General features: G+C 30.6%; 1 protein-coding gene and 1 long non-coding RNA gene across 4 annotated transcripts; one reads left to right on the plus strand and one right to left on the minus strand.

Annotated features, from left to right (window-relative positions):
- Positions 1–1,452: 1,452 nt before the first annotated feature.
- LOC128166742 (uncharacterized) lies at positions 1,453–17,029 on the plus strand. The gene is made up of 12 exons (XM_052832075.1): positions 1,453–1,593; positions 1,756–1,833; positions 2,265–2,345; positions 5,551–5,745; positions 6,302–7,351; positions 7,471–7,618; positions 7,778–7,860; positions 8,741–8,911; positions 9,266–9,409; positions 9,735–9,812; positions 14,842–14,914; positions 15,313–17,029. The coding sequence occupies exons 1-12, from the start codon at positions 1,557–1,559 to the stop codon at positions 15,545–15,547; spliced, it is 2,373 nt and encodes a 790-aa protein (XP_052688035.1). The 5' UTR covers positions 1,453–1,556; the 3' UTR covers positions 15,548–17,029.
- Positions 17,030–17,145: 116 nt separating this feature from the next.
- Positions 17,146–27,604, minus strand: LOC128164606 (uncharacterized). Of its 3 annotated transcripts, XR_008240973.1 has the most exons (6): positions 27,167–27,604; positions 22,813–23,003; positions 21,609–21,844; positions 21,031–21,181; positions 19,094–19,176; positions 17,146–18,214 (listed from the first exon to the last, which is right to left on the minus strand). It is a non-coding gene; the product is annotated as an uncharacterized LOC128164606 (long non-coding RNA). The 3 variants fall into 3 exon arrangements; XR_008240971.1 differs by having other exon boundaries at positions 17,146–19,176; positions 27,167–27,601; XR_008240972.1 differs by lacking the exon at positions 19,094–19,176 and having other exon boundaries at positions 27,167–27,598.
- Positions 27,605–27,856: the final 252 nt, after the last annotated feature.

A 27,856-nucleotide genomic window follows, 5' to 3' on the forward strand; every position in this document is an offset into this window, starting at 1 on the left:
AGATTAACGGAGCGTCTGGTTGAACGAGACATGAGTTCGATATCAATAGTGCTTGGATCCATAACATTTTTAAAATTGCTTCGATTACTTATACATAGTTTGAAATCTATCTTTAAATATTACACAACATGATTCATATGGGGTTTCTCGAAATTCTTGTCGGAAAAGTCTAAAATTCATATAATAAAAAACTGCGTAATTCAAATACAGACTAGAAACTAATTGCCATGCAAGATAAGTTGATTTTAAAATAAATGATAATCGATAAAATCAACTCCCGTCAGTACTTCAGTACTTTGATTTTTTTAGGTCTCTTATTTTCTTACCACACTTTTTGTTAATAAATTGTGGTCCTGTCCTCCCTTTAAAGTGTGTGTCCATTCTATCGTTGACTAATTTAGGTGTGTACATCTCACTTTTAATCCCTTCTCTCTTTTATAAATAGGTATGCAATCTATAGTGCACACTATCTAATGACAGTTGCACTATAAATGGCACTGGCGTCGGAAGCAAAATGAAAGGGGGGGGGGCTAGACTAATCCTCAGAAATATTGAGAAAAAAGTAATTCCCAAAATCATGGAAATCCTAATCCGGGGGGGGGGGGGGGGGGGGCTAGTATGCTTCTGAATCCAACTTATCAATCTTTCAAGGTAAATTTAGGAACAATAATCTTTCCTGCGAGAAAAAGTTGGGGGCTGAACCCTCTACCATGCTATGTTTCTAATGGTTAGGTATAACTTTGCAAAAAAAGTGGGGGGGGGGGGGGGGGGGGGCTAAGCCCCCCGTAGCCCCCCCCCCCCCCCGGTTCCGACGCCTATGAATGGAATAAAACTAAGAATAAGAATGCATTGATGTATCTAAACAATTTGGCCTTGATAATTTTATTTTACCTAATTATCGTATATATAACTTATATTGTAATGGGGAAGAGAAAGTTTTACATAAAATATAGAATTAGAGTTATATTTTTTTTCTTAGAGGTCAAAACACCCCTTGCCTTAAAATTACGCGAGCATGTGTCTCGTAATCAATAGATTGTATCGGGTACAAATTATGTAAGATACCGTAATTTAATAAATTATACAACCTTCAATATATTCATAAGTTTTAGTAATGTCATATATGGCGTACGATGTTTTACAAAGGATTAAAAAATCTTTGATGCATATCGTTGCTTTTTCACGTGAATTTTTTTTTCAGATCAGTTCAGAGTGAATATTATTGCTACATCCAAAATTTGGGGATTCCTCATGCAGCGAACATGTTGCTATAACAAACAATTTGTAATTTTCAAAACAAACATAAATTATATGGGCAATTTATATTAAAAACCTACAGTATATATCAAAGAGAGAAAGAAAGTTATCGAAAAAAATAATGATTTATTTGGAGTCCGTCCGGAAATTTTCTGTCTCTCATGGGGTCCTTCTTTTACTATCTATGATCTGTTTCCAGTTTTGTGTCCTGGATTAATAATAATAAAACATATTTTATTGTACTGCCAAACATGCTAAATATGCAGTTATAACATAAATTATCAAGTTTATAGCAGTTTATGCAACACGCTCTATTCATCGTAGGCCAAAAAACAGGTAAAGCGATTAATTCAGAGGTGGATTTGCTGTATTATTTTACCTTACCGTATACCGACAGTAAAACCAAAGGAAAACAAACAACAAAGCGTAACGTCGATAGGCGTCGTTTATCTAGAAGCAGGTTCCCATCTTTCAATTGATTATTTTTTTTCCCTATAGCGATGAAGACACTTCTAGATATAACATCAGCATTTGTTGGAGAAAATTCGAATTTCTTCACACCAGAAATGCTCCAAGGTAAACCCATATGTGAAGTTTTTTTAAATTCCATTTTAAAATAATTGGATTTCATTCAACAAAATTTGTATTTTGTGTGTTTTGGTCATTATTTTTATATATGTATAACATTATTGCAAGTAATGTTGTGGGTGACATAGCTGAAATAACCCCAATGAAAGAAAAAATTTAGATGAAGTTTATTTTTTTTTCCATGCATGTCCAAGCTCAAAGATGTAATCCTCAAAGCTTTCTTTGATTGAACTTAAACGCAATTTGCTTAAGATTGCACATCTTCTTTTGATATTAGTTCTTACTGGACAATTTATGTGTTGATGTGTATAAAATAAGAGAGCAATAATTGTATTTTACAATTAAATGATCTTTGGACAGTAATCATTTTTACCATAAGCTTCTATTTCCTTTTAATTTTGATCATTTTAATCTTTCAGAGCTCCCAAAGAATGTGTTGATGAATATTTTGCCCTATTTGAATGCTGCATTTCTAAACAAGATGTGTATAAAAATAACAGGTACAAAGTTAGACAACTCTTCATCTAAAAATGAAATTTTTCTTTACATGCATCATAATGCAAGTTATTTACATTCATATAGTATTTTATGAACACAATGAAAAGGCTTTTAGGGACAAAACTAGATAAACGTTATCTTTTTTTCAAAAAATCAAGCAATGTACATTTGATACTTGAGCAGTACATGCTTAATCTAAATAACACAATATAAAGAGTGTACCAGTACATTGTATATAATTCAGAATAGTAATATTTAAGGAATAAGGAGTCATTCTTTGAGTATGATGAGGTGACCAAAGACATTCGGGTGTGATCAAATCCAAAAGACTTTCTGATAGATTTGATCACAACCGACCATAGTTGATCACAACATAATGATATTTAAAGAATGATTCCTTATTACTTACATTTTTATAATTTTTTGAAATTGTTCAGTTGAATGTCAAATTAGACATTGATGAAATATATTGGAATACACAATACAAAATTGATTTGTAGTGTTATCATTGACAAAGACACTGGAAAATATAAATATTGATACTTTTTTTAGCTCACCTGAGCTGAAAGCTCAAGTGAGCTTTTCTGATCACCTTTTGTCCGTCGTCCGTCTGTCCGTCTGTCCGTCTGTCCGTCCGTCCGTCTGTCCGTCCGTCTGTAAACTTTTTACATTTTGAACTTCTTCTCTAAAACCGCTTATCCAATTTCAACCAAATTTGGCACAAAGCATCCTTATGGGAGGGCGAATATAAATTGCAGAAATAAAAGTCCGATCTATATTCAAAGCGGAGAAAACCTTGAAACTGTAGAAAAAGGGGGGTGCATTTTTAAAAATCTTCTTCTCAAGAACTACTGATTCCAATTCATTGTAGTTTAGCATAAATTATCCTTATGGGAAGGAAAATATAAATTGCAAAAATTAAGGTCTAATTCTGTTTCAAATCTGAGTTATTACGAAAATAATAATAAAGGAAAGGCGTGTTTTAATCAGTTTAATAGCTTCGGGTTCGGCATCCGATAGGTTCGGTATCCGGTAAAATGGGTAGACAAGACTTGGATGGCCTGGGCGTAACAAAAGATTCGCAGTTATTGATCTGCCAATATCATTAAAATTTCAGGATATTTGATGGACCAGTATATTTGTATTTGCTGTAAATATTGCTGCAAAATAATGCGTATTTGGAATTGACGATTGCCGATCTGCCCCGGCTTTTATTTTGCCACGGCCTGGGTTTGCATACCCATTTTACCAAGACTCGTTTTCCATACTTCTAAAACGAGGTTCTTTGTTTAAAGCAGCCATGACATTATACGAAAAAGGGTCGATCTGACTATGATGAATTTGCTTGTTGTACAACAGTTCGCGAATGAAGGGAAATTTGTGAAACATGCAAAATATATAGGTGCCGATTTTGTGAAGTAAATTGAGGCTAAATATTTCAATGCGTTGACAGTTTTCACACATGACGTTGGTATTAGCTTGTTCTGATTTTCGTATTTATGCTTTGTAACCTAGCTGGGAACTATCGTCTGTATTTCGTGATTTTTACGTATCAAATCAAACAGAGACTTCGGTAAATCAAACAGTTAACTGTTTACCTGCGCAAATTAGGCAAAATCTGATGTATCAAAAAAGTACTGAAATACAATTCATTCTATCGGTAAATCGGCATTATCTTTTGCGTAATGGTAGATTAATGCAATAGGTTTTGTAGAGATGCTCGGCATTTTCTCGAGTTTATTCAGTTTAAATAGAGTTTGATATCGCTGACAGAAATATGTAGGAATAAACATGTATATATATATATGATTACAAAAAATAAATTGTGTTCTTTATTTGTTATAGTGCATGTTTCTTGTGTTTAATTGTTTACAATTTCTATTTACTTACCATATTTAAGTGTTAAGCTTCGAATTATAAGCAAGATACATAGATTTGCTCACAATTCTATGTTTGTACACAGATCTTAAAAACTAAAGATTAAAAAAGTAAAAAAAAATTGTCAATATTTATTAAGAAAATTTTCAAAGTCTGTTCTTCCAGAAACCAACTTTAACAACTTATTGTATTGTAAACTTAACCTTTCTTCGTCATTATTACTCCTACTGTACATGTGATCCTTGACTGTGTTTGTGTACATTTGTATAAACTGATTTTGAACTTCAAATACCAGTGAACTGGTCTTGAGTGAATAAAAGAATTGAAAATCTTAGGCCATTCTTTTTTTTCCATTTTAAATGCTGAATAGGAAATACCAAGTTAAAAATCTTAAGTTGAATGTAATAAACTCATGGGAACAAAATATGACTCAAACCTAGGCGAACTGTGAGCTCTGTATCTTGCTTATAATTCTACGATTGACGCTGAAATTTTGGTTGAACATTAGAAATTCTATATGAATTAGAGTATGTTAAATACTTGTACAAACAAAATAAATAATGGTCTTCTGTATATACCTACTCTCTGGGGCCCCCTCTTTATACAATAAATAATGTGAAATCTACATCAATTTTGATAGTTTTTCAGACATGGGTAAATAAAAACGACATCTTTACAACAGTTTCCATAGTTCTGACACATTTCTGTTGCGGGGATAAAGTAATTATTGCTATTCCTAAGAAGTTATCACATCGGAAAATTATCCTGGTTTGTACGCGAAGTAAATAACAGTCATTTAATTATAATGGAGAAGACAAATAAATTTTTTGAATGTTTTTAATTTGAGGATTGAGCACATTGAGGTACAATTTTCTTCTTCACATCTATACATGTAGGATTTTTAAAATAAAAAACAATAACTATTATATTTTCTTTTTAAAAATACAATAACTAGTAAGTAGTTGATGAAAAAAATGTACCTATATGCTTTCATATATTTTGATCGCCTTACAAAGTGGGGGGGGGGGGGGGCAGAACGAAAATATAGGGAATTGGAAGTTAACAACTTAACAGTGTACTCCTACCAAATGTTTAGTTTTATATCTTGCGAAGGGTTTTCTTATTTTTGTAAAAAAAATAGTATTTCATGAAGGTACAATGTCAAAGATTACGTGTATGCAAAAATAAGTGTAAAATTCGAATACTTTACAATATTTATTTTTTGTTATTCTACCGAGGGACCATACGGCACAATATCTTTTGAACGCCCATTGTTGCTCAGGTGAGCGATGTGGCCCCATGGGCCTCTTGTTGTATTGCTGATAAAAGACTTGCAATGCACTGAGCTGTGGAAGAAACATGTCCAGAAGAGGTGGAACTTTTGGAGTCGAGTCGGCCATGTCGGCAGTACATACTCCACCGTCTTCAGTGACAGCGAGAGATCGGAGGACTTCCACAAGGTGTACCTGATCAAACATTTCCTGGATTTACTGAATTACTGCTGTCTTAATGTACATGTACCAGGTAAGAGCTGTTTTGATTGCCTCTCTTGTGATGTCATTTCAGGTTTATAATTAATATAAAAGGCTTAAAAATTGACTTTGGAGCTGTTTGTATTTATTAAGACATTTCTATAGCTATAACTTTTATGTTTATATATGAGAATGTTAATTTAAGTTTGAAAAAAAAAATTTTTTTAGTTATCTACATTTAGAAATTTATAACAAGACTCCATATTATAAGTAAATTTCAAAATATATCAAATTTATATTGAATCAATTTTAAGTCACCTATTTAACATATGTTAAAAGCAGTATGTATAGACAAACTTTAAAACAAATCTGCATGTGTAGAAAGCAAAGATTTTGCAAGATTTTGTGGACAGTGAATATGAGCAACTTCAGATACATGTGACTCTATGAAAAAAATTGACAAATGTTTTTAAGGGTACATATTGCATTGGGAAGTTGAGTTTGTTCATCAAAAGCTAAAATACCATTAGTCCAAATGGTACATGTGCCATTACTTGAAAAATGTTGGTTTTTTGTCATTTTATATATAATGTTGTTATATATTCTAGATCCAATTGGATTACTTAATTGTCCCCTGCATAAGATGAAACCATGGAATATTGTCACAAATTCATCCCTTCAGTCTTCAAAGTACGTTAATGAACTGATACATTACGCTCAGTATGCCGAATCAATCAGCTTAGTGGGCTCTCAGTGCAGTTGGATATGCTGTCAAAAAGAGGTGCTAGATTGTTTGCTAGTCTCAACCAAAATAGTTAATCTACATGTAGTCAATGATTCACATTACGAGGGAGTTAGAACATTGTTGTGGAATCTCATCAACAGAGGAGTATTAGAAGAGGCCAACTTTTCCTCCATCACCCCAGCATTATCACAAACAAATCGTAATGACCTGCTAAAGATTTGTGCTGGAGTGACTGTGAATAAGAGTGCAAAATCCCAAACCCCTCCTAAAAGACCCAGGAAACGTACAAGGGGCTCCACAGAGGAACCATCGACAAGTTTCACCACCTCTGTCATTCTTGATTCTGGCTACGATTCTCCTGTCAGTAAAAAAGTGTGTGTCAGATTGGATGATCCTGACAATTCGCTGGACAACTCTGTGGTGAGCATAACCACGACGGAAGACGTTCCAAGGATTGTGGATGTCATTGACTTCACCGGAGCTCAAGGTCAAGAAGAGCAGGAGCCTTCTTCATCAAGATCAAGTGAAAACTCGGCAAACATCTCTCTAGCAATTTCTGAAGAGGACTTTTCATATGAAGAGGAAGAGTATGTGGGTTTGGAAAATGTTGGGCAGATAGAAATGGAAAACGTTTACACATTCAGTATATCTGGTAGCTACATAGCTGACAGGTCAATCGGCAGTGATAGTGACTTGTATGATGAGGCGGTTCAGCCCGTCATGACCAGGTTATGTAGCAGACGACAGTCCTACCCCCCTATTCCTTTAGTTGAGTCCTTCGTCAGCCAGGTAGATCCTGATCATCCTGTGAGGGGAGTGTCTTCATTTTCAGTTACATGTGCCAATCTAACTGGACTTCTTCAAGTTCTACCGAAATGGAACGATTTAAGAAAAATCAGTCTCTCTCATGCTAGTAAGAGTGTCTGCAGTTTATTTTAGTTGATCTTTCTGAAGCTCTTGTATTTTTGTGAAATTTTCTGGATTACTCTCTTTGAATAATGTTTGATTTTTAAATCAATTTTGTACTTCTAGCTATTGATGACGAATGCAACCAGCTGATGATGACCGCCATACTCGATAAAGTTCGAAATCACAGACTCACTCATTTAGTGTTAGATGACTGCTACCTGTCAGACCAATTCTACCAAAGGCTTCTAAGCATTCTACAAAATCATTTCAAGTATGCTAGATTTGAATGCAAATGAATATTTCATATAATCCCATCTGTCTCTGATGAACATCATCAAAACATTGAACTTGAGATTTTTTTATTTATAAATTCAAATGAAGCAGAAGGGAATGTGAGATTTTATTTTATGAATTTTATTATAATCCTTAGATCACCGGAGCAGGCCTTAGAGCTTATCGATATTCAAGCTTCATCTACACCTCTCTCTGTTCTCTCAACAGAAAAATATAAAGGTAAATCATTTAGTAAATGCAATGCATTTCCCCTTAAACATTCTGTTTATGTTAAATAATGAGTGATGTAAAGTTATTTTTGTGTTTTATTTGTGCTGTTGTTTAACATAATGTAAACTTTCGGTTATTGAGGTGGTATGGGACATTTTTTGATACTAATGTGGATAAAAGTATATTATTTTCAAAATACTTTCACCAGAATTTTCAAATTTTTACAATATTTGATAAAAAATATATTTAAAATTTATGAAATGGTAATTGTCTCAAGCCATAGTTTGAAGTCCACATAGCTCTCTCCTACTTGAATACATAAAGTATCATCTGCTATTTCACGTTTTAAACTGTTTAAATTCTACACGTAGTGTGCCGTTACTTTGTCAGCAGTTAACAACATGTTTTATGTAAACTGTGAATGGGTTATGAAAGGTCACATCAAAGGTAAATCTTAGACTATGCTATACTTGCACTGGTCAGTATTTAAATGAACTATGGGATATTCTTGTCCCATGCAACCACAATGAGATGGGAGAGGATTGTACACATTTTTCGGGATTTGCAATGATAGGAATGGTAAAAACTATAAAATCATCATTTAGACTCAACCTCATGACTTACAGATTCTTAGTTAATCCATTGCGCTATGCTGTTAGGTACTTGAAAAAAAATTGGAAAAGAAAAAATTTTAAAAAATATACCTGATTTTATTGTTTTGATAGGAAGTATGTCACAATATGGAGGTGTCCCATACCACCTTAAACATTAAATGTGCATGTAAACTTTAAATGTAATGAAGTCAAAAAATTTTTTGATTATTTCAAAAGAAATAATCAATAATATTAAAGTAAAAATCTCAAGTTATTTCTCTTGTTTTCACAAATAGAAACTCAGTATGGAGTGAAAAAGCTAAACCTGAGCATGAATACATTCCATGCTTCTGGATTAGAGGCTCTCACTACACTGATCAAGTATGACCGGTCATTAACTCATCTCAAACTGCATGGCTGCTTCCTTCAAGACAGTCAAGTTTGTCAGCTTCTGCAGGCATTATCAGGTTTGTAAAAGTGCTGCATGTGTTCCTCTTCTGAAAATCTTACAACAATCCACACAGTGATAGTGGATTGACTCTTCATTTTCATTTCTTGAATGATTTTAAATCTAAGAAACTTTGTGAATTCTTAATGGATAGTATGTATACATGTACATGTAGAATAAGAGGCAAATTATACATATTTACTTACATGCTTTTTTTGCAAGCATATTTTTGATGAATTGAAAAATCTCAATACTCTATATTTTAGTTTGAAATATGTTAATAAAAAACTTTCATGTGTAAATTGTATACATGTGCCCTAAAATTTAAAAAAGAAACCCACTCTATACCCCAATCCTAAAACATATATTACAGAGATGCAGCAAATTGAGATGTTGGGGTTGAGCGGAAACCTTGTGGCAGAACCAGATGTTGAAGCTGAACTTCTGAACTTCTTGTCAAAAGTGAAAACACTAAGGGTCCTTACCCTAAACTACTGTAGACTCAGACCACAATTTGGTAAGAGATTACAATAATGGTGGTACTTGGTGATTTATAAGTATTTGTAAGTAAATTTAATTCTTTTCCATCAATACGTAAACAAAGACTGTTTAAAAAAAATCCCAATGATAAATACATGCATCTTTATGTTTTGTTGATTTTATATTTTGTTTTAAAAAAGAGGATTTTGTTTGTAAACTAATTTTCAAGCTGATTTAAGTTTTACAACATGTATAACTTTTAGTTGGCTGTTTAATTTTTTGTGACCTTGTAAACAGCAAAACATATTTCGATGGTCATTATTAATATTGTAACATGAGTATTTTGTTTTATTATTTTGAAGTCAGCGACCAATCCTTTGTGACATCCGTGAAGAACCATCCAAACCTGACAGAGCTCTGTCTGAAGAATAACCATCTAGGTAAGGAAATAAGTATCATGGATGATTACCCACAGAAGGGAGACATAGTCATTTTATGAATTAAGAAACTATTTTAAAATACTTGTATGCAAGAAGAAATCAATTTTTCAATGCTTTATTTACTCAAGACCAGTTCACTGGTATTTGAGGTTCAACATAAGTATATACAAATGAACAGACAAAAAAAAAACCAGTCAAGGATCACATGTACATGTACAGTAGTAAAAAGAAAGATAAAAAAAGTTGAGTTTACAATACAATAGGTTGTATAGGTTTGTTTTTGGAAGAGCAGACTTTGAAAATTTTCTTTTTTTTAGTTTTTTTTTACATTATAAGTAATTTATAAGTAAATTTATAAGTAAATTTTATAATATTTGGGTTTTCATAAAATCTCTTGGACAAAAACATTTTTCTATCGTTTGCAAAATTTGTACATTTTAAAATATAATGAAATTCATCCCCAATACTATTTTTTTAATTTTTTGTCAATATTGTGCCATCTACTTGTTTCTATTGGGAATCGATGATTACATGTTCATAATTTTGTAAACGTGATCAGTAAATCTGTAGGCAAAATAAAAAAATTCTTTTCTTAATTAAAATTTGTTTTTAAAATTCTATAAATAATACATTTTGGTGAGTTATCTACAAAACTTTTGCAATCTTATACAAATTGATTTTGTGATATTATTTGAAAACCTATTGACTTAAAGGGGGGTGTTTTTGATTTTTGTCATAATTTATTTTTCCGATTTTAACGTTTACAATGCTTCAGTAAGGCATTTTTAATAGGCAACCAAAGTTTTGAGTGTCTTTTGTTGAGATATAATCGGGTTACATAGCCTACTAAATGAAGCATTTGTTTACATTTTAAATGTTAAACTGAAAAATCTAGTTTAAGACCTAAAATGAATGTGTTAAACGTTAGGAACTGTTTATTTAGGCTTAAAATTGATAAGATGATGGACAAATTAGGTTGAAAAAGACTCTTTACTGGTATATTGAACCTACGATAACAAAAACAGGGCACAAGCAAATATTTGCATGACAAAGAAACTACAGTTCTGTATCTTGCTTATAACTCTACGACTGACTATGAAATTTCAATTGATCATTAGATATGCATTCCTAAAGCATTTTGATAATAAAAACAGAAAAATAGAATTTGACCAAAATTTAAGCCAGTTATAACTACATATTGTTTGATTTTCCCATATTTAAAGGGGCATGGTCACGATTTTGGTCAAATTTTATTTTCCTGTTTTTATAATTTACAATGCTTTATGAATGCATTTGTAATGATCAAATGAAATTTGGATGGCCGTCGATGAGTTTTAAGAGAGATACAGCGCTCACAATTATTCGTCATGTAAACAAGGCTCGTGCCCTATTTTTGTTTATGTAGGTTCAATATACCAGTAAAAAATCCTTTTCAAGATGATTTGTCGAAATTCTTATTCATTTTAAGCATAAATAATCAGTTCCTAACAATTAACACATTCATTTTAAGTCTAAAACTGGAATTTTCACTTCAGCATTTAAAATGTAAACAAAAGCTTTATTTACATAGCGAGGAATTGTAAGTTCTGTAACTCGCTTATAACTCAACAAATGTCACTCAAATTTTGATTGCCTAGTAAAAATGCCTTACTAAAGCATTATAAACATTAAAATCGAAAAAATGATTTTTGACCAAAATCGTGACCATGCCCCTTTAAGACAACCAGCATGAGTTGAGTATATTGTGTACACATTTTATCCATGGATGTATAAAAGATACATTTTTGTAACATCTATAAGAATAACGGTAGAGTTTACATTCTTGGGTTGTCAAAACTTTCGCCCTGTACATTATCATAGAGTGACAATGGATACATACCAGTTTCTCCATACCCTATACAATTTGGAGTACTAGATTTAAGATTAAGGATGAATTTCAAATTTTATATATACTTTTTCAATAATGTACAAGTTTTCATAACCCCCTCACTTCACATGATTAAAGTAAAATTTGGTTAATGACTTTGTCAAATGTGCATAATTGACAATTAATTGGTAGGTTACAATAACATATATGTAAAACACTGTATAACGCCTTTGACGCTTGTTCTACCAAATGCTTTTTAGCATTTTTAAATTTTCATCTTCTTGATAAAACAATACTGAAATAGCAAAATGAGTTTATGTTTTCAACAGTTACTCAATTACACATAAAATTATGCTTGGACAATAGACCTTTTAAAAAAAAAATGATGACATTTGTTTTGGCTATATTGACATTAAGTTTCCATAAATCACAGTAATTTGCAAACACATTAAATGATTTTTGCAAATCCGACGCAGATTCAGATATCAAGACAGTGTCATCAGCATAGAAAAGTAGACAGGTTTTTAACGTAGCAAATAAGCCATCTTGCCATCATTTCATGATGAAAATGTGTAAAAGATTAGTGAGGTATTACTTTTATTTAATACATTTTAATTGATAACAAATTTGGGGGAAAATATTTTATGATGAAGTGTGAAAAGATTCAAAGACGGATGAGATATTAATTTTTAAAACATTTTGATTGCTCACAAATAAAATGATACAAAATGTTAAAATATTGAATGAATGAAGAATAAGCACACTTCAGATTATAAGTGAAATAGGGAAGATAACAATTTTTTGTTCTAAAGAAAATTATTTTAATAAATTCTTTGAGTTATGAAAAATAACAGATTAAAGAATAAAAAAAACCCATTGCATTTTTAAAAAATAAGTATTACAATCAAGAATGAGCAACTACCTTAGGAAATATAGGAAAGTTAACATAACTACGTAGTATGTAAGTATGGAAAAATATCATTGAATTAAGGTCTAAGAATATGTTTGTAAAATAGCAAAGCAAAAACATTCCATGTCTGTTAGATGTTAATATGTTTGATGTTAGATGTTTATAAGATAAAACAAGTAAATAATCATCATTTATCAGAAAAATATATATTCAGGATAACAAATTATAGAAATGTTGGTCAGAAGAATAGCTATAAACATAAAAAATTCAACATTTCACCTTGTATTAACCAGTTAAGCAAGAAACTAATAATATGTTGCAGGTCTTAATTAACAATAACCTTCTAAATTAATAGAGAAAACAATTACCTCAGAATCTGAGATATTGAGATTATGGTTTGAAAGAACAAAGATTATCTTTAGTAAATGCAATCATGTTTAATATACTGGTATTAAAGACGACAATGGCCTATTTTTCGCTATGTTTTATCATCTCCATTTTAATAGGTTTCGAATTTTTTATATGGTCAATTTTCATAAAGATTGTTATTTATGTGAACAAATTGTTAAAGAAATTACATGTAGCCAAAAATTGTATGTTTTAAGAAAAGTACAGATTTAATAAAAAGCATTCGATGTTTGAGCCAGAATCAAAGACAAAAGCATATCAGTTTTTTATTTCTTCTGTATAATATTAAGAAAAAAATTTAACATCGATGTAAAGATATAGTTTTTGCAAGTCTCAAGAATAATCAAACCATGGATGTTCTTAAACATGCTTCATAAACATGCTTCTTTACAAAACAAAAAGTTTTTTTTACAACACAAAAAAGTTATTTTTAATTTGACTGTTCAATACAAGTAAAAAGCCATTGATCAGTAATACCAATGTCTTCACACAGTCTGTTTTACTTTATACTACAATTTAATGTAGAGACAAGGCTTTTAATATTATTTAAAGTTACACATCTTAATGTACATCATACTTCTATTTGACAACATCAATTTTTAAATTGCCATGCATTTGACAATTGAACGAAACCCAATGTCATTAAAGACTTGTGTATTGTTGCTCATTTTGTTTAGCTGAATTTTTGGTATTCATTATGCAAATCATTTCATAGAAACATACGTGATTGATCTCTCATGTTTTTAGTTTGTAATGCCAAGAACATTGCTGGAAACTATTAAACGTTGAGTTGGTAAAAATCGCACTTAATTTTAAATATTAGGTCTTGGTCCTTTATTGCAGTGACTTACATCCAGCAGTGAGCATGTTAAGGCATGTTATTAATCAAATTTTTGTGTGGTTTGCAATTGAAGCTGTATAATCATTAAAATATAGCACACGCAGTTGTATTATATAAGTTTGTGTATGATGGTCTGTTAGTTATATTAAATTTTTATTTAATGTCAGTTTCAATTATAATACTAGTATGCCTGAAGTACTCGCTGAACATTGAGAATATTATATGCTTTTGTATATGAAATATTCAAACATACAAATAAAAAAAACCATTCCACAATTAGTTTCCACACATATTTTAAGCTGATGTTAAACTAGTCTGTTTTTATTACCAAAATGTGTTTAATAGATCACAAATATACAATAAAACTTGAAAGTAGGTTATTTACCGCTAACTGGTATCAAAGGAATTGATTAATGGACAGCAAGAAAATGTAATGTAAAAGTTTGTATTTACTTTAGAGGTTAACAATAAATCAAACTGTTTTGTACACAATTGAAAATATGTATACAAGCTATCAAATGTGAAATATACAATAATAAAACACAATATACAATAAACAATATGATACTATACAGACAATTTTATTCTTAACACTGGTTAAACTTAAGAAAACAGAGATGAACAAAAACTATACATGTGTTTCTATTGTTAGGTTATGTAAGGTATTCAAAGTATTCTCATTATTGAGACATTTATGATGAATGAAGAAAAGTAAGGAATCAAGGCATTTGGAGTTGTAAGACGTACATAAGCAGTCAAATATAAAGCATTCTTAACTCATACGAAAAGGTGCTGATTGCAACCATGACTTCATGTAAATAAAAGTTTGTAGTTCTAAATATATAAAAGATCCAACGTAGAGAGAAAAATTATTGTGAGAGAAATTGCTGGATTTGTATGAAGGAGACAGCGGAACCAATACAATTGTAAAATGTAATGCAGTTTTATTTGGTTTGACCATGAAAAGAGTACGTATATTAATGTACTGGTTTTTTCTTTGCAGGTGAAAGTGCATGTCAGTTTATGCAATCATTATGCAGTGGAGGTCAATTTTCATTACAGCATCTAAATATTGGGTTTGTAATTTTTTTACTTTTTCTTTGTGTAATAAAAAGAATATTGTTAATAATTTTGGAAGGTGATTGTAGAAACAAGAAAGTTTTTTTTTGGAAAGTTTATACTATGTTACTTAGCATGCATGAATAAAACTTTCTTACCAATAGAATTTATGTCCATGATATGTTATAAGATAGATAAATGGAACGGATGCTTTAAGTGAAAACTGGAAATCCATGCACCAAGAAATATAAAGAAATATTCTAGAAGATCCATCTCTTTACCAGTGTTCTAGAGATATCAATATAAAAGTACAGATTAAGAAAAAATGTAGAACATCTTATAATAAAGTCTCATTTGCTGATAACTTATCATACTATAATTGAATAGTCTGTAATTTTATTATATTTTCTCATAGGTATAATTGGATAAAAATCGATGATATGATTAAATGCGCCAAAGAAATTCAAACCAGTAGAGAGAAGATTGGAACCTGTTGTCAACCGATGCTGCAGAGTTTGATTTTGAGTGGAAACAGGTTAAAACCGATGCACTTTGAAACTATAAGAAATCTGTTTGTGTCCTTAGTGGTGGAATTGGAGATCAACAGCATTGATATTTCTGCACCATCTGACCACGTGGCCCAGATGTAAACATGCAAGTGAAGAAGGAATATTCTAAGAATCAGAAAGGGTAAAATTACAACATCTCTAGCTCTCCTAGGAAGCCATTGTTATGTTGTTTATAAACAAATGCTAATAAAATATATTCTAAACAATAGGTTTTTTGTTAAATAGCAAGAGAGAGAGAGAGAGAGAGAGAGAGAGATTTTAAATAATAGAGTAACGTTAATTGGTATAACTGGAGGCCTGGGGCGGCTTTTGACATGAAAAATAAGTATATCCTTTAGAAATTCATGACGTGAATATGCTTCTTAAAATGTCTAAACCTAGACTAGAACATGCGGATGATTTTATTTCATGCTGTCAATATAATCCTAAAATAGCTAAAACTACTTTGCCTATTTGTAGTGGACTTTATCTTGGAAATAAGTTATACTGAAAGTTCCATTGATTTCTTTACAATGATTAAAACCGTTCAATAAGGTGGAAATTTTATCGATAATAAACAAAGGTCTAATTAAAATTGAAATTTGATGTAATCAATTTGCATCTGTCTGAAGTGTTAAATGTGTCTTCAATCAGAAACTGCATTGACTTAATTGAACACAACCAGGTATGTTTAAACTTACCTGAGCTGTAAGATACTTACGATTCACCTGTCTGTCTAACAATTTTTTGTAAGCTTTCATATTATTTACTTTTTATTTAGAACCATATGCACGAGGCCTATTTCAAATAAACTTCGCAAAAGCATTGTTAATGAAGGCGGATGTTAAAACCGTGATCTCTGGACAGAAGAAAGTCCAAAGATGACTCCAAACATCAAGTTAGGAAAAAAGTTATTAATCTACGATATATGTGTTATTTTAATACAAAGAACCGGAGATAATGTTTGAACCATGTCTGCTAATCAGTTGTAAGGTATAAGTTCTTTAAGATCTACTATAAATAAATAAGAAAACTTAAGTCTTTAAAATTTCTTCAAAATATGTCATCTACAATTTGAGGTTTAACTTTACTAGCATCTACATAGGATGCAATTTCAAATTTGTTTAAATCATGCCATATATTGGGGTTACAAGGGCAATAAAAGATTAACACTATAATAAATTAAGAACAATCTTCAAATAAAAAGTTCTCAAGATTTACATGTGTAATACCACAACTTGTATAATTGTAATTCAGACATCCTGATGTAAAGATAAATCAGTTTTTCTAAGTTTAAAACAGTTACCGGTACTATTAAATTCCCTTGTCCTTTTAAACAGGATTGTTTAGACAAGAAAATCATATCTAAGCAAGAGATACCAAGAAAAACCACTTGGAATATATAACTCATGAGAGCGATGAGACCCATTAGAGTCTTATTTAGTTGTGTATCGTTTTCTTCCGCAGTCTTATATAATATCCCTCCTCCAGTGTCGAAGTCTCATGTAATATCTCTTTTTCCGGTGTGTTTATATTTTAAATAAAAAAACTGTTTAAAAAAATTGAATAAGCAGCTTATGAAGAAAAAACCCCGTTCTTCATAAAATTACTAAAAAATATCAAAAATATTAAGTAATTGCTTATTTTATAAAAAAAAAACAAAAAAAAAAAAACAAAAAAAAAAAAACAAACAAAAAAACTCAGCTTGATTTGAAATTTTGACTTTTTTTCTAATGCGATATTAAGATTTATAAAATTCATTTTATAAACATGTATTATCATTCATTTCCATTTACTGTTTGATTTATTTAATGTGTATGATATTATAAAGAAATCAGCATAAACTTTTTCTACATAGATACATGTAAATGCAAATTAGAATGAATAAATGTAGTGTTCAGAATACAGTAAAATGAGAAATAAAAGTTGGTGGTTTCGATTACAAGCAGCAGTCGGGCACATGGTTGCGAACATCATGTGAAAAGCATACTTTGGATTGCACGTGATTTCATCGTATGATTTTCATATCATTCTCATAAAATTCACGTGATATTAGAAACCAAAACAAGAATCTTGTGTCAATTCATAGCGTCAGTTTTTCACATCGGCTATTTAAGAAAATCTTTTTACATGAAATAAAGTTACAAATGTGTTGCTTAACCTGATTAATCAATAACACCAATGTATAATATGTTATGCCAATGTTAGAAATACACTAGTAATTATGATTTAAGAAGTAAAAAATAAAAGTCAATCTCAAAACAATTATGTTTTTCCTGCAAACGTAAACATTTTCGCTGTTCTTGCTTTTCAGGCAGTTATGAACAAATATGAATATCTAAATAACTCCTCAAATTACATAAAATACAAATGACATCAAGTACTATCTCTTTATAAGAGTTACCCCTCTTTTTGTTTTATGATTAAACCAGTTATTATTCACGATATACAGAAGTGAAAATGAAAACTATTTTTAACGTAAACCCAATTGTGCAATTTTTAGCAAATACAGACACCACAAACTTAATAGTAGGGGTTTAAAGGACAAACAACAAGTAAAAAAAATAAAACTACATTGTTGGACCAAAGGGTGGGTCCTTCCTTGAAAAGCATCTGACTCATGACTGCTGCATTTCTTTCGATATCAGCTCACCAGTATCTCAGGTGTCATGGCTTCCTAAATATTCTCCGCAGCATACGATGGCTCAGACTAATTGATCACTTGTTTCCCACATGTATGATTAATTAAACAATGAGACCAGTCTTATCCTTTAATGAAGAACGCAGAAATAAAAAATATAGTTAATCAAAGTGTACAAAGAAAATCTGATAGAAATAAACAGTTTTAGGTCTGAAATTTACATGAATATTATTGGAATGCTGTAATTTCGATGACAATTTAATATCCATCCAATTAACATTCAGCCAGGTAAAACATGACACGAGAATAAAACCCATTTTCGATGCACTAGGAAGTATCAAACGTGAATATACAAAATACCGAGAAAGAATAAAATGGTAATGGATTCGTTCCAACATGTAAACATTAAAAAGTAAATTCTGACGTAAACGAGAGGGAATCACAATGAGTCTTCTTATCACTAGAACGGAAAGTAAGATTTACGACGGGATTTAGTCAATCTTATTGTACTAAGACGTATTTGTTCAACGATAGCTTTTAAAGGTCAAGATTGTTATATATAGTTAATTTTATTTTAGACCTGAAGCAACGCAATCTGTATATACATGTATATTATAGAAAAACCTAAGCTAATCGTTAAATCGCTAAAAAAAATCAAAGTTCTTTCAAAGTAAAAAATTGTTAAGATTTAATGACTTTAATTAGACTTAAACTTAAATCGATAATGTCTACAAAAACTTAATTTTTTGATTGCAAAAAATTAATAAATAAATATATAAAATAAAAACGAATGAATAAATAAATAAAAATAAGTTCATCTTTTACACACGCATAAGGAAAATATTATTATGTATATGTATCATTAGCATTTGTTCAGCGCTTTACATGTAAACAAATACTTTGAAATGATTAAGGTGGATTAACACATCATCACAAAATGGCTGACCGTGATCGAAACGACATTTTGTTTTATTAAAAGGATTTTATGGACTAAAAATGTAACTTACTCCATAGCCGAGTGGATAAAGTGTCGGACTTGTGATCCGTACATCCCGAGTTCGAATACCACAGGGTCTTTTGTTGTTACTTACTGGAATAATTATTTTAGATATTCATTTTTTATCCCCAAACTGCAAAATTTTCGCTTATTTGACATTTGTACAGTTAATTTATCGTTATATCTTTCAGTATCAAAAATGTCCTGTTAATTTGAGTGACTTTTTCCAGGTGTGTTATTCCACCTTAACAGCGTTAATAAATATAAATAAATAAATGTAACAGAATGCAAAAAAAAAATTAAAGCACATAACACTAGATCAACAGGAGATGGTAGAAAAATTACAGGATTATGTTTAAATCAAAATATAGATTTGAAATTAGTGATATCTATTTATTTACTAGATTAACGTTACGTAAAGTGAATGAATTATTTTTTCTGAGATCGAATGAGGTTATACTCCCTTGAATCTAACTATGGAAAACCCCATTCAATCGAGTAACACGTAAGGTGCTATACACTTGAAATTTGTGACGAAGTTCCGTAGGAAAAATCTAAATGAATCTTATTTTACCAAGGGTTTTCCATACATCCCAGTTCATGTTGGGTCAGTTTCTAGGGCAATGCAAGTTTTCGTGACATCAGTGTTCACGAATTTGCACGCAGATAGCATTTTAATTTATTTTGTAAATAATTTCATTTCAAACGTGACTTTTATAACAGATTTTGATTGACGGTACACTCTTACCCAAGGTCCAATTAATATATTTCATTGTACAGATATAGAGTCAATTTTCAGGACGTACAAAATACCGGGTACGATTGAGATATCAGGTGTATTTCAAATACCTAATTCGTTTTTCAATATCACGTTCATTGGTAGTGTTGCCATAAAAACCACACTGACACCTTTTCTTAACTTAAGACGGTATGTACACAAATCTTTAGTAATTTTACGTTAGAAAATTTGATACATAAAATTCCTTAAAGTTTTGATACAACAAATTTAATCATCCAATGGAATATACGCGATCTTGCATATTGCAAGATATGGGTAGTTATACTGTTCATATTTATTTTTATACATGACGTATGCATTAACAAACATTCGCACATTATTAAGATGAATAAAAAAGTTGTTGAAAAGGTTTAACCTTAACTTTAGACGAGACTTGAATAGGTGTTTAAATAACAACTGTTTTAAATGGCTTAAATCTTCTGTGGTAAGGTGTTCAAGGGTAATAAATATTTATTCTAGAACAAGTAATCTAAATAGAAGTAATGACTCATGAAACCTCCTGATCATTAACCACACAATGTGCATGCATGGTTTTTTTTCTATCTGAGGGATTTGAAATTGAAGCGATTATGACATAGAGCATATTTGATCTTGACGTCAAATTGAGCTATGTTGTCACGATCATGCATAAATAAAAGCACAACTTACTCGTGGCCATAACACTGTATGGTGATGCAAGCAAAATAAACACGGGTCACTATGGTCTCTATGTTTAGAACGACAAATACATAATAACCATGACCCAGGTCCTCCTTTCATAAATTCCTATTCACAATGAATGAAAAAATCCTAGCATTTTGTGACCATATAAAACGTTTATACAGCGACTTTTAAATGTTACCCAAACAACCGTAAAAACACGAGGTAAAATCGATTTTCGGTAGAATTGATTCTCGAGCGTGTACGAGTTAGTACTGAAATATTAATGATCCCCATTTCGTTTATCGGGAAAACAAAACGATTGCTGAAGATTCTACAAACGAAATATATCTACCATGCTGCGGAGGACATTTTATATCAATCTCCTTTCCTTCATTAAAAAAAAATAAAATATAAATGATAATCAAATCATGTTTACACGTGGCATGGCAGTACTAATTTTTCTCATGTTGAAGAGTATTTAAATAGTTTTTAAAAAGTTTACTTACGAATACGTTTGTATTATATTGTTCCATTACACTGCTGAGAACGTTTCCACTCCATTTGGGATTTTGCAGGCCAGTACGATTAAATCTTGTACACACTGTCGCGCAAACTCCCCAACGAGTGAATGAAGTCTTTATTTGTCTCTTCTTCACCCTGTCAATGTTGAAAATTATTCTCAAATTGACGGATAATAATTTTTCCTAAATCCGGTTTTCAAAAATTGAAAAACTCAGTAAGGCAGGATACTATATAAAAAGCATGACAATTTCATATATATCAACACAAATTAAAAATCTGTTGCACTTGGTGAAATCAAACTTTTGCTAACTGCCAGAGTTTAAATGCTAAAGATTTCATTTTAATTTCTTGAAAGAAATTTTAAGCGCCAGATCTTACAGGAATGTTAAGCGAAATGCGTTTACTCCCACGCTCGGGATTTCACAATTCATAAATAGAAAAACTACCTAGATACTATGGTGCAGTTACAAAGTTGAAAGTGATAGACTAAAGAAAATGAAGGTGGAACAAGAAATTAATCCTCTGAAAGAAAAATCATGACGCGAAAAAAGTTGTTTCTTACCTTGTCCCAAGTTTCATGTACTCGTAAGTACAATCGATATGCCCTACGTACTATTTCCCGCCTCGGCTTAGAAGTCATTGATAGATTCCATGAGTAGGTGTGTCTAAGTGACGTCAGAGATAAAATTTCTACCAGGTCACAATTACTATTGACACGTTTTATGAATGAAACCGAATTTTGAGCCATTCACTGGGATATATTTTCTTAGCATGCTGGGGACTGCAAAGAAACTTCATCTGTGGATAAAATAGTTTTATCAAGACGAATTGAGATTTGTTTAAAAATAGATATTCGTCACGGAAAATCCCTCTGCATTCTTTTGAGCTGTGTGTGTTTCATTGGTTAATGGTTTACAAGTAAACGACGCAGTACCTATTTGTAATGAATATGCAATATGGAACGGTCGTTAAGGATCTTTATCTCTCACATAAAGAAAGTATTTATGATAAATTAAAAAAAGAATAATAAATGTTTCCATAAGTAGGCTAATAATACTTTTAAATTGTTAAAAAAAATATATTGATTTAAGGTTAATCGAATTCAATCATTGATTTGATATTCTTGATTCAATAATACAATATTTTTGTTTAATATTTTGAAATTTTATTTTAAGATTGGGAAATATGTATAAATCTCGAGCTCATAGCAACACGAATGAAGTACTACCAGAGCAGACTTATTATTATGTTATTTATTCATCCTCATTTTTAGAAAATACCTAAGGAATATTGCCAGAAAACAAACTTGTAACATGTTTTTATTAATTGATAAAAAAAAAAAACCACCATTAAAAAAAAACCTATAACATTACCCCCCCCCCCCTATAGAAATCAGTATAGAAATAAATGATTAGCATACATTATCCATTCAGGTGAGAGGAATTATGTTTTTATATATCTACAGTTATTGCATCTGATGTATAAAAATATAGCAATATCAGTTTACCAATGTCATTGGAGATAAAAAAGATAAAAATATGCATAAATGACACTAGAGATCCCTTTTCATATAATATCTTTTTTATACCTACAACATACATGTAATGAAATTCATGAATGAAGAGTTTTGAATTTAAAAAAAACCAAAACTTATAAACATATGCATATTGTATTCAATGTATGTAAATGTGTAATATGCCATTCTTAAAAATGAAAGCAGACAGAACAATTATCAACAAGTTTAACAACATATGTATTTTACTTACCACTGGAAGGCTCATTCTATTTAGAAAGGTCTTGTTCCCATGCACATGGCATACAAATCGCTGAGCCATTTCCGGCGTTCTTATAGCTGGTTTTCCCGCGTTTTCCATTGACATTATTTAGGAGAGACCTTTCAACTTTAATCTAAGTACTTGTTGAATATTCATATTACCATTGGCGGTAGAACCAGTTTCTAAATGAAAAATAACATTAATTTTTTTTTTAAAAATCTGATTAACAAGCATTTTCAAAGAATCATCCTCGCCTAAATTTGTTTCAGAGGCAATCCTTGTTATGTTAATTGACATGGTATTATTTCAAAAGCGAGTCTCATCACTTCATCCCGACATATTGAAATATATATAACTAAATTTTCGAAACAAAAATGCTGTACTCTACCAAATCCTTTTCATCATACAACATGCTCACATTCAGAATTCTGTTTGTACATTTAATAAGATAATAGATATGAAACTGAACAAACACACGGCGACCTTGAATTGTCTCTAATATTTGACCCTTGTTTTGAGAGGACGATGTTGCGCAATTTATAGTCTGTCTTGTAAGTTACGTAACTGCTTGGTCTGCAGGTTTTGAACAATCTTCGATCGTTAATCTTTTGTAATACGGTTTGTTAGGTCATTTGTTTTAAATACACAGTTACGATACTAAAATGAGCAAACCTGCAATCTTTATTATGAATTAAACCCTTGTGGAATGTGTGCCGACACAAAAGAGAACATTTTTTAATACTGATTTGAAACTTGAGTTTGTACATTGAGAAAGACATATATACATTTATTTTTAATTCTCATGACTCAACAATGAAATTTCTATTACATGTATGCTAACTTTGTCGATAAGCGAAAAAGTCACAATTTATAAAAAGAAGAAGCTATGTTACTTCTGATAAAAATATCTTATGTAAAATTAACATTTATATTAATTACTAATTATGTTGTTTGTTATGAAAAATTCTTTTGTTTTCAACAGGTTAATTCTCGTATAAATTGATGTAGTTTACTTAATTAAGCAAATGAAAATATGCTGTTTTAAAAAAGAGGGTGCAAAACTTGCAACTTTGACATTGTGCGCTTTTTTATCATAAATTAAATTGCAGCATTATCCGCCTTCAAACCTGATATGAGAAAAAATATTCAAACATGTTAATGTCAGAACCGCCATGTCTTTTTACTCATGTCAACATGCCACTCGCATTGTCATACTCTATGTGCCGATCTTACCACTTGTTACGTTTTGGCAGCATAGCATTCACAAAATATCCATTCAACAAACTGTATCAGAGCTGGGGGACCTGGAGACAACATTATTCCTCAGCAAACGGTTGTATATCAAAATTTAAGGGATTTCGCTCATGGGTTATAAATTCTAGATCTTTATAATCACAACAAACTTTTTTCTGAAATGTTTATCTATTATTACAGCCTTTATATCATAATTTTGTAAGTAATTATTGAAATATTTGAGGGATAGTGTAAAACCAGGTTTTGCATAATTATATTTTTGTATTTTTTGAATATACTTTATGTACTAAAATACATTTTACAGATATTAATTTTTTGTTAAGAATTCGTTTATTACATGCTATTTTATCAGTTCTTGAAGTTTCGATTTGATGTTTTCAGCATCAGTTTAAATCAACATTCCTTGATATCATCTTTCAACATACCTTTCCTACACAAAAATACATGATACACACCCACAGACTACATATAACAGCAGGATACAGGTACGATACGAAAAGTCCGCTCTTGTTCAAGCCAGATATGTTGAAGCTCATTCAGTCTTAATTCTTACTTTGCCTACTTAAAGGAATAAATAAAGATATGACGTGAAGATCAGAAGTGTCAACTAGAACTACAAAAATCATAAAATTAAATTTTTCTTTTAGCACCCAAAATGTTTTTTTGATAATCAATTGAAGTCCTATATTGTTCACTATGGTAACATATTTATTTTTAATTATCTTCAAAGCTGACAATTTTGTTTGAAAATTTGTAGAATATGATATATTTGTGTATTGAATTTATGTAACTTCAACTGAACTTGATTCAATCCATCTCACTAAATATTGCATGTTTATATTACATTGTCTTATTATATATACAGAAAAAAATCTTGGCCATTTTTCTAGCTTGCTTAATTTGATTTTTTAAAACAATTTTTTGATTTTTAAAAACATTTCTATGTAAGAATCTCTGTAGAATTTCCATTACAAAGCAAAGAAAAGAAGAAAAGAAAAAGTATCAGGTAAATTTGTGTTCTAATAAAGCAATAAATGGTTCATCAAAATAGATTGAAGTTCTATGAAATGTTTCAAATCTTTTACTTTAAGTTATCTTCCAGTGTCAAAAGTACTCTATGGTTTAAAATATTAAATTGTGTTTGAATTGGTTTAAGTATAATTATTTTTATTGAATAAATTGAATGAGGATTGGGAAATGAACCACTGTACCTTTATATTTATACACCATCTTCATTTATTAGCAGATCAAGATAAAGATATTTAATATGTGATCATTTTTTTATTCTTAGTACTTGATAATAAAATAAGTATTTTCGTGAATGTTAAAAATGATAACAACAATTATGGTTCAGTTTCAAGGTAAGACGCATATATATACAAATATTGATAATTAAGTGATTATTTGACCTAAATGATATAAATTTGTTACAGTAAAATACAATTTACTCAAATTGCCCATGACACAGTTACTCCAAGGGGTTGGTTATTTTTATGGAATTGTTCCTATATAGTATGACTCAAAAAGAAAAGTATGCAAGGTGTACTGTTTTTATTAATTTAATATGATTGTTAAGATAGTCAATAAATGTTGTGGCTTACAATGGTACTATGGTACTGTTTTAATCAAAATGTAAATTTTAAGCTAAAATTTGTTTTGACCGTATTTGATTTTGCAAAACAGAACAAAAGATGAAGGCCAAAATAAGGGTAAGTCAAAACAGATGTTTGGTAATAATTCCAGGCATACCTGTTCGTTTTGAAGATGTACCTTTACAGAAACAAGTTTTAGATACAAAACATCGTTACTTAAAAAAATTGTATAATACCTATTTTGAAGACTTAACCAGATATCATTACCAAAGATAATATTTGTGTCCAGTTTTTGCAGGGTAGTGGCTTCAATTTATAATTCTCTAATGAACATTTCCTGTTTTATTTTACTTCTAATCAACAAAGACAGGTTTTCGCATTTTGTTGTTTTTTTACTTCCATTTTGGTTTCAATTTAGTATGTTGATATCATATTTTTGATAAAACTTGAAAAAAAGACTTCTGTATATATTTATTGGCGTGTCCATTGTTACATGAAGATCAGCCAGTTGACGAAGTGTATTATTTCATTCTAAAAGGAGAATCTATATTTAACAAAACAGAAAGATTAATTTTGTATTTTATAAAACTAGATATATTTTACATTACTTTCGACGAATGAATATATTTGGTAATTTTGTAACCTATTTAAAAATGCAAATAACCTAAAATTAATTTATAAACCTCATCATTTGTTCAATGATTCGCGTCCTGAAGGAAGAAACTATCAAAATAGGGGTTATGCGTATCACACAGAAACTATTGTAAAAGGTTAAGAGTAAAGAGTTACATTTTCAAATAATAATTATAAATACATTTTTAAAAAAATCATCGGTCTTAAATGAAATGTGCGTTACATGTTTGGGTTTTTTCCCTATGATTTAAAACTAAACAATTTCGTTTAATGAATTAATACATTGCTTTCCAGAACTCTTGGTACACTTACTAGTTTTTAATCTCAGCAATAATTGGTTTTACGCTAAAAATTAAATTGCAGTAAACATGGAAAATACATATGCGGTTATTTTTTCCTGAATCGTGATACATGTATATATGTCAGGATTCTTCAGATACACTGAAAATGAATCAAAAGATACATTCAGTAAATTGGAATAGTGATATACAAGCAGTAAATCAGAACACCTTTGGTGCCTGCAGTGAGTGTAGAAATTATATGTATACTCAATGAATAAACCAGGATTTGCATGAAATATGTAGCGGAATACAGCCAGGCAGTATAATTACATAAACGTTAAACTTGTAATACATCATGTTACAATAGCAATCATATAATTATCCATAAATTACAAAAACCTGTCGAAGACAGAACTTGTTTATTATTTCTAAAAATGCAACTGCTTAATTCTTACATTAATCAATTAAAAAGAATCTACAATATTTGCAAGAAGAAAAACAGTTATTGATAGGTCTATTTCTGCATGAAAACATGACAATTTATATATTATATCATGCAGTCTATCAAAAACAGGCTTTACTTACGGTATGCTGGATGAAGGAATCTTGGATAGAAGCAGAATATGAAAAATGTGGAGGGAACCTCAGTCCCACGCGGTTGTATAAAAAACCGACCACAGTTTTATGGGTCAATATACGAATGAATATTTCGAAATTTCAAGGGATGGGTTTTGTTCATTTCATTTATGGGCAATGTTTGTTCTTAAAAAGTTGAGGGTTGTCGTGACAATCGTTCGCATTCTGAGGCCAGTACAAATGTCTATATATACTCGACTGTATCAAAGATATAATTAGCAATATGACGACTCTTAGGCGTTACGCAATTTCTCTCAATGAGTCATCGAATAAACATCTTTTTCTCGATGGATCTCAGTAAACATGTAAACTATCACCGGATATGCCCATAATGAAACTTATGGTTTGTTTGTTTGTTTGTTAACCATGCTTGTTTGGTCCAAAGTTCAAAAGTTTTGGACGGCAAAGGGAAAGAATTTACTATTGGCTGTACTTGTTTCAGTTGGGATTGGAGTTTTTCGGTTTTTGTCATTTTCGAGTTCATTTTTATAACTTGTCAAATTCTTATTACACATGGATAGATACTGAAAGAAGAACGAGAATAATAATGTATATATTAAGTTTCATTTACTTGATTAAACTACTTGTATATCTTTAAGTTCATTGAAAGTGTTTCCCCATATGACATCATGAAGATTT

The sequence above is a fragment of the Crassostrea angulata genome, chromosome 10 (genome assembly GCF_025612915.1).
Source record: "Crassostrea angulata isolate pt1a10 chromosome 10, ASM2561291v2, whole genome shotgun sequence".
NCBI classification, from domain to species: domain Eukaryota; kingdom Metazoa; phylum Mollusca; class Bivalvia; order Ostreida; family Ostreidae; genus Magallana; species Magallana angulata.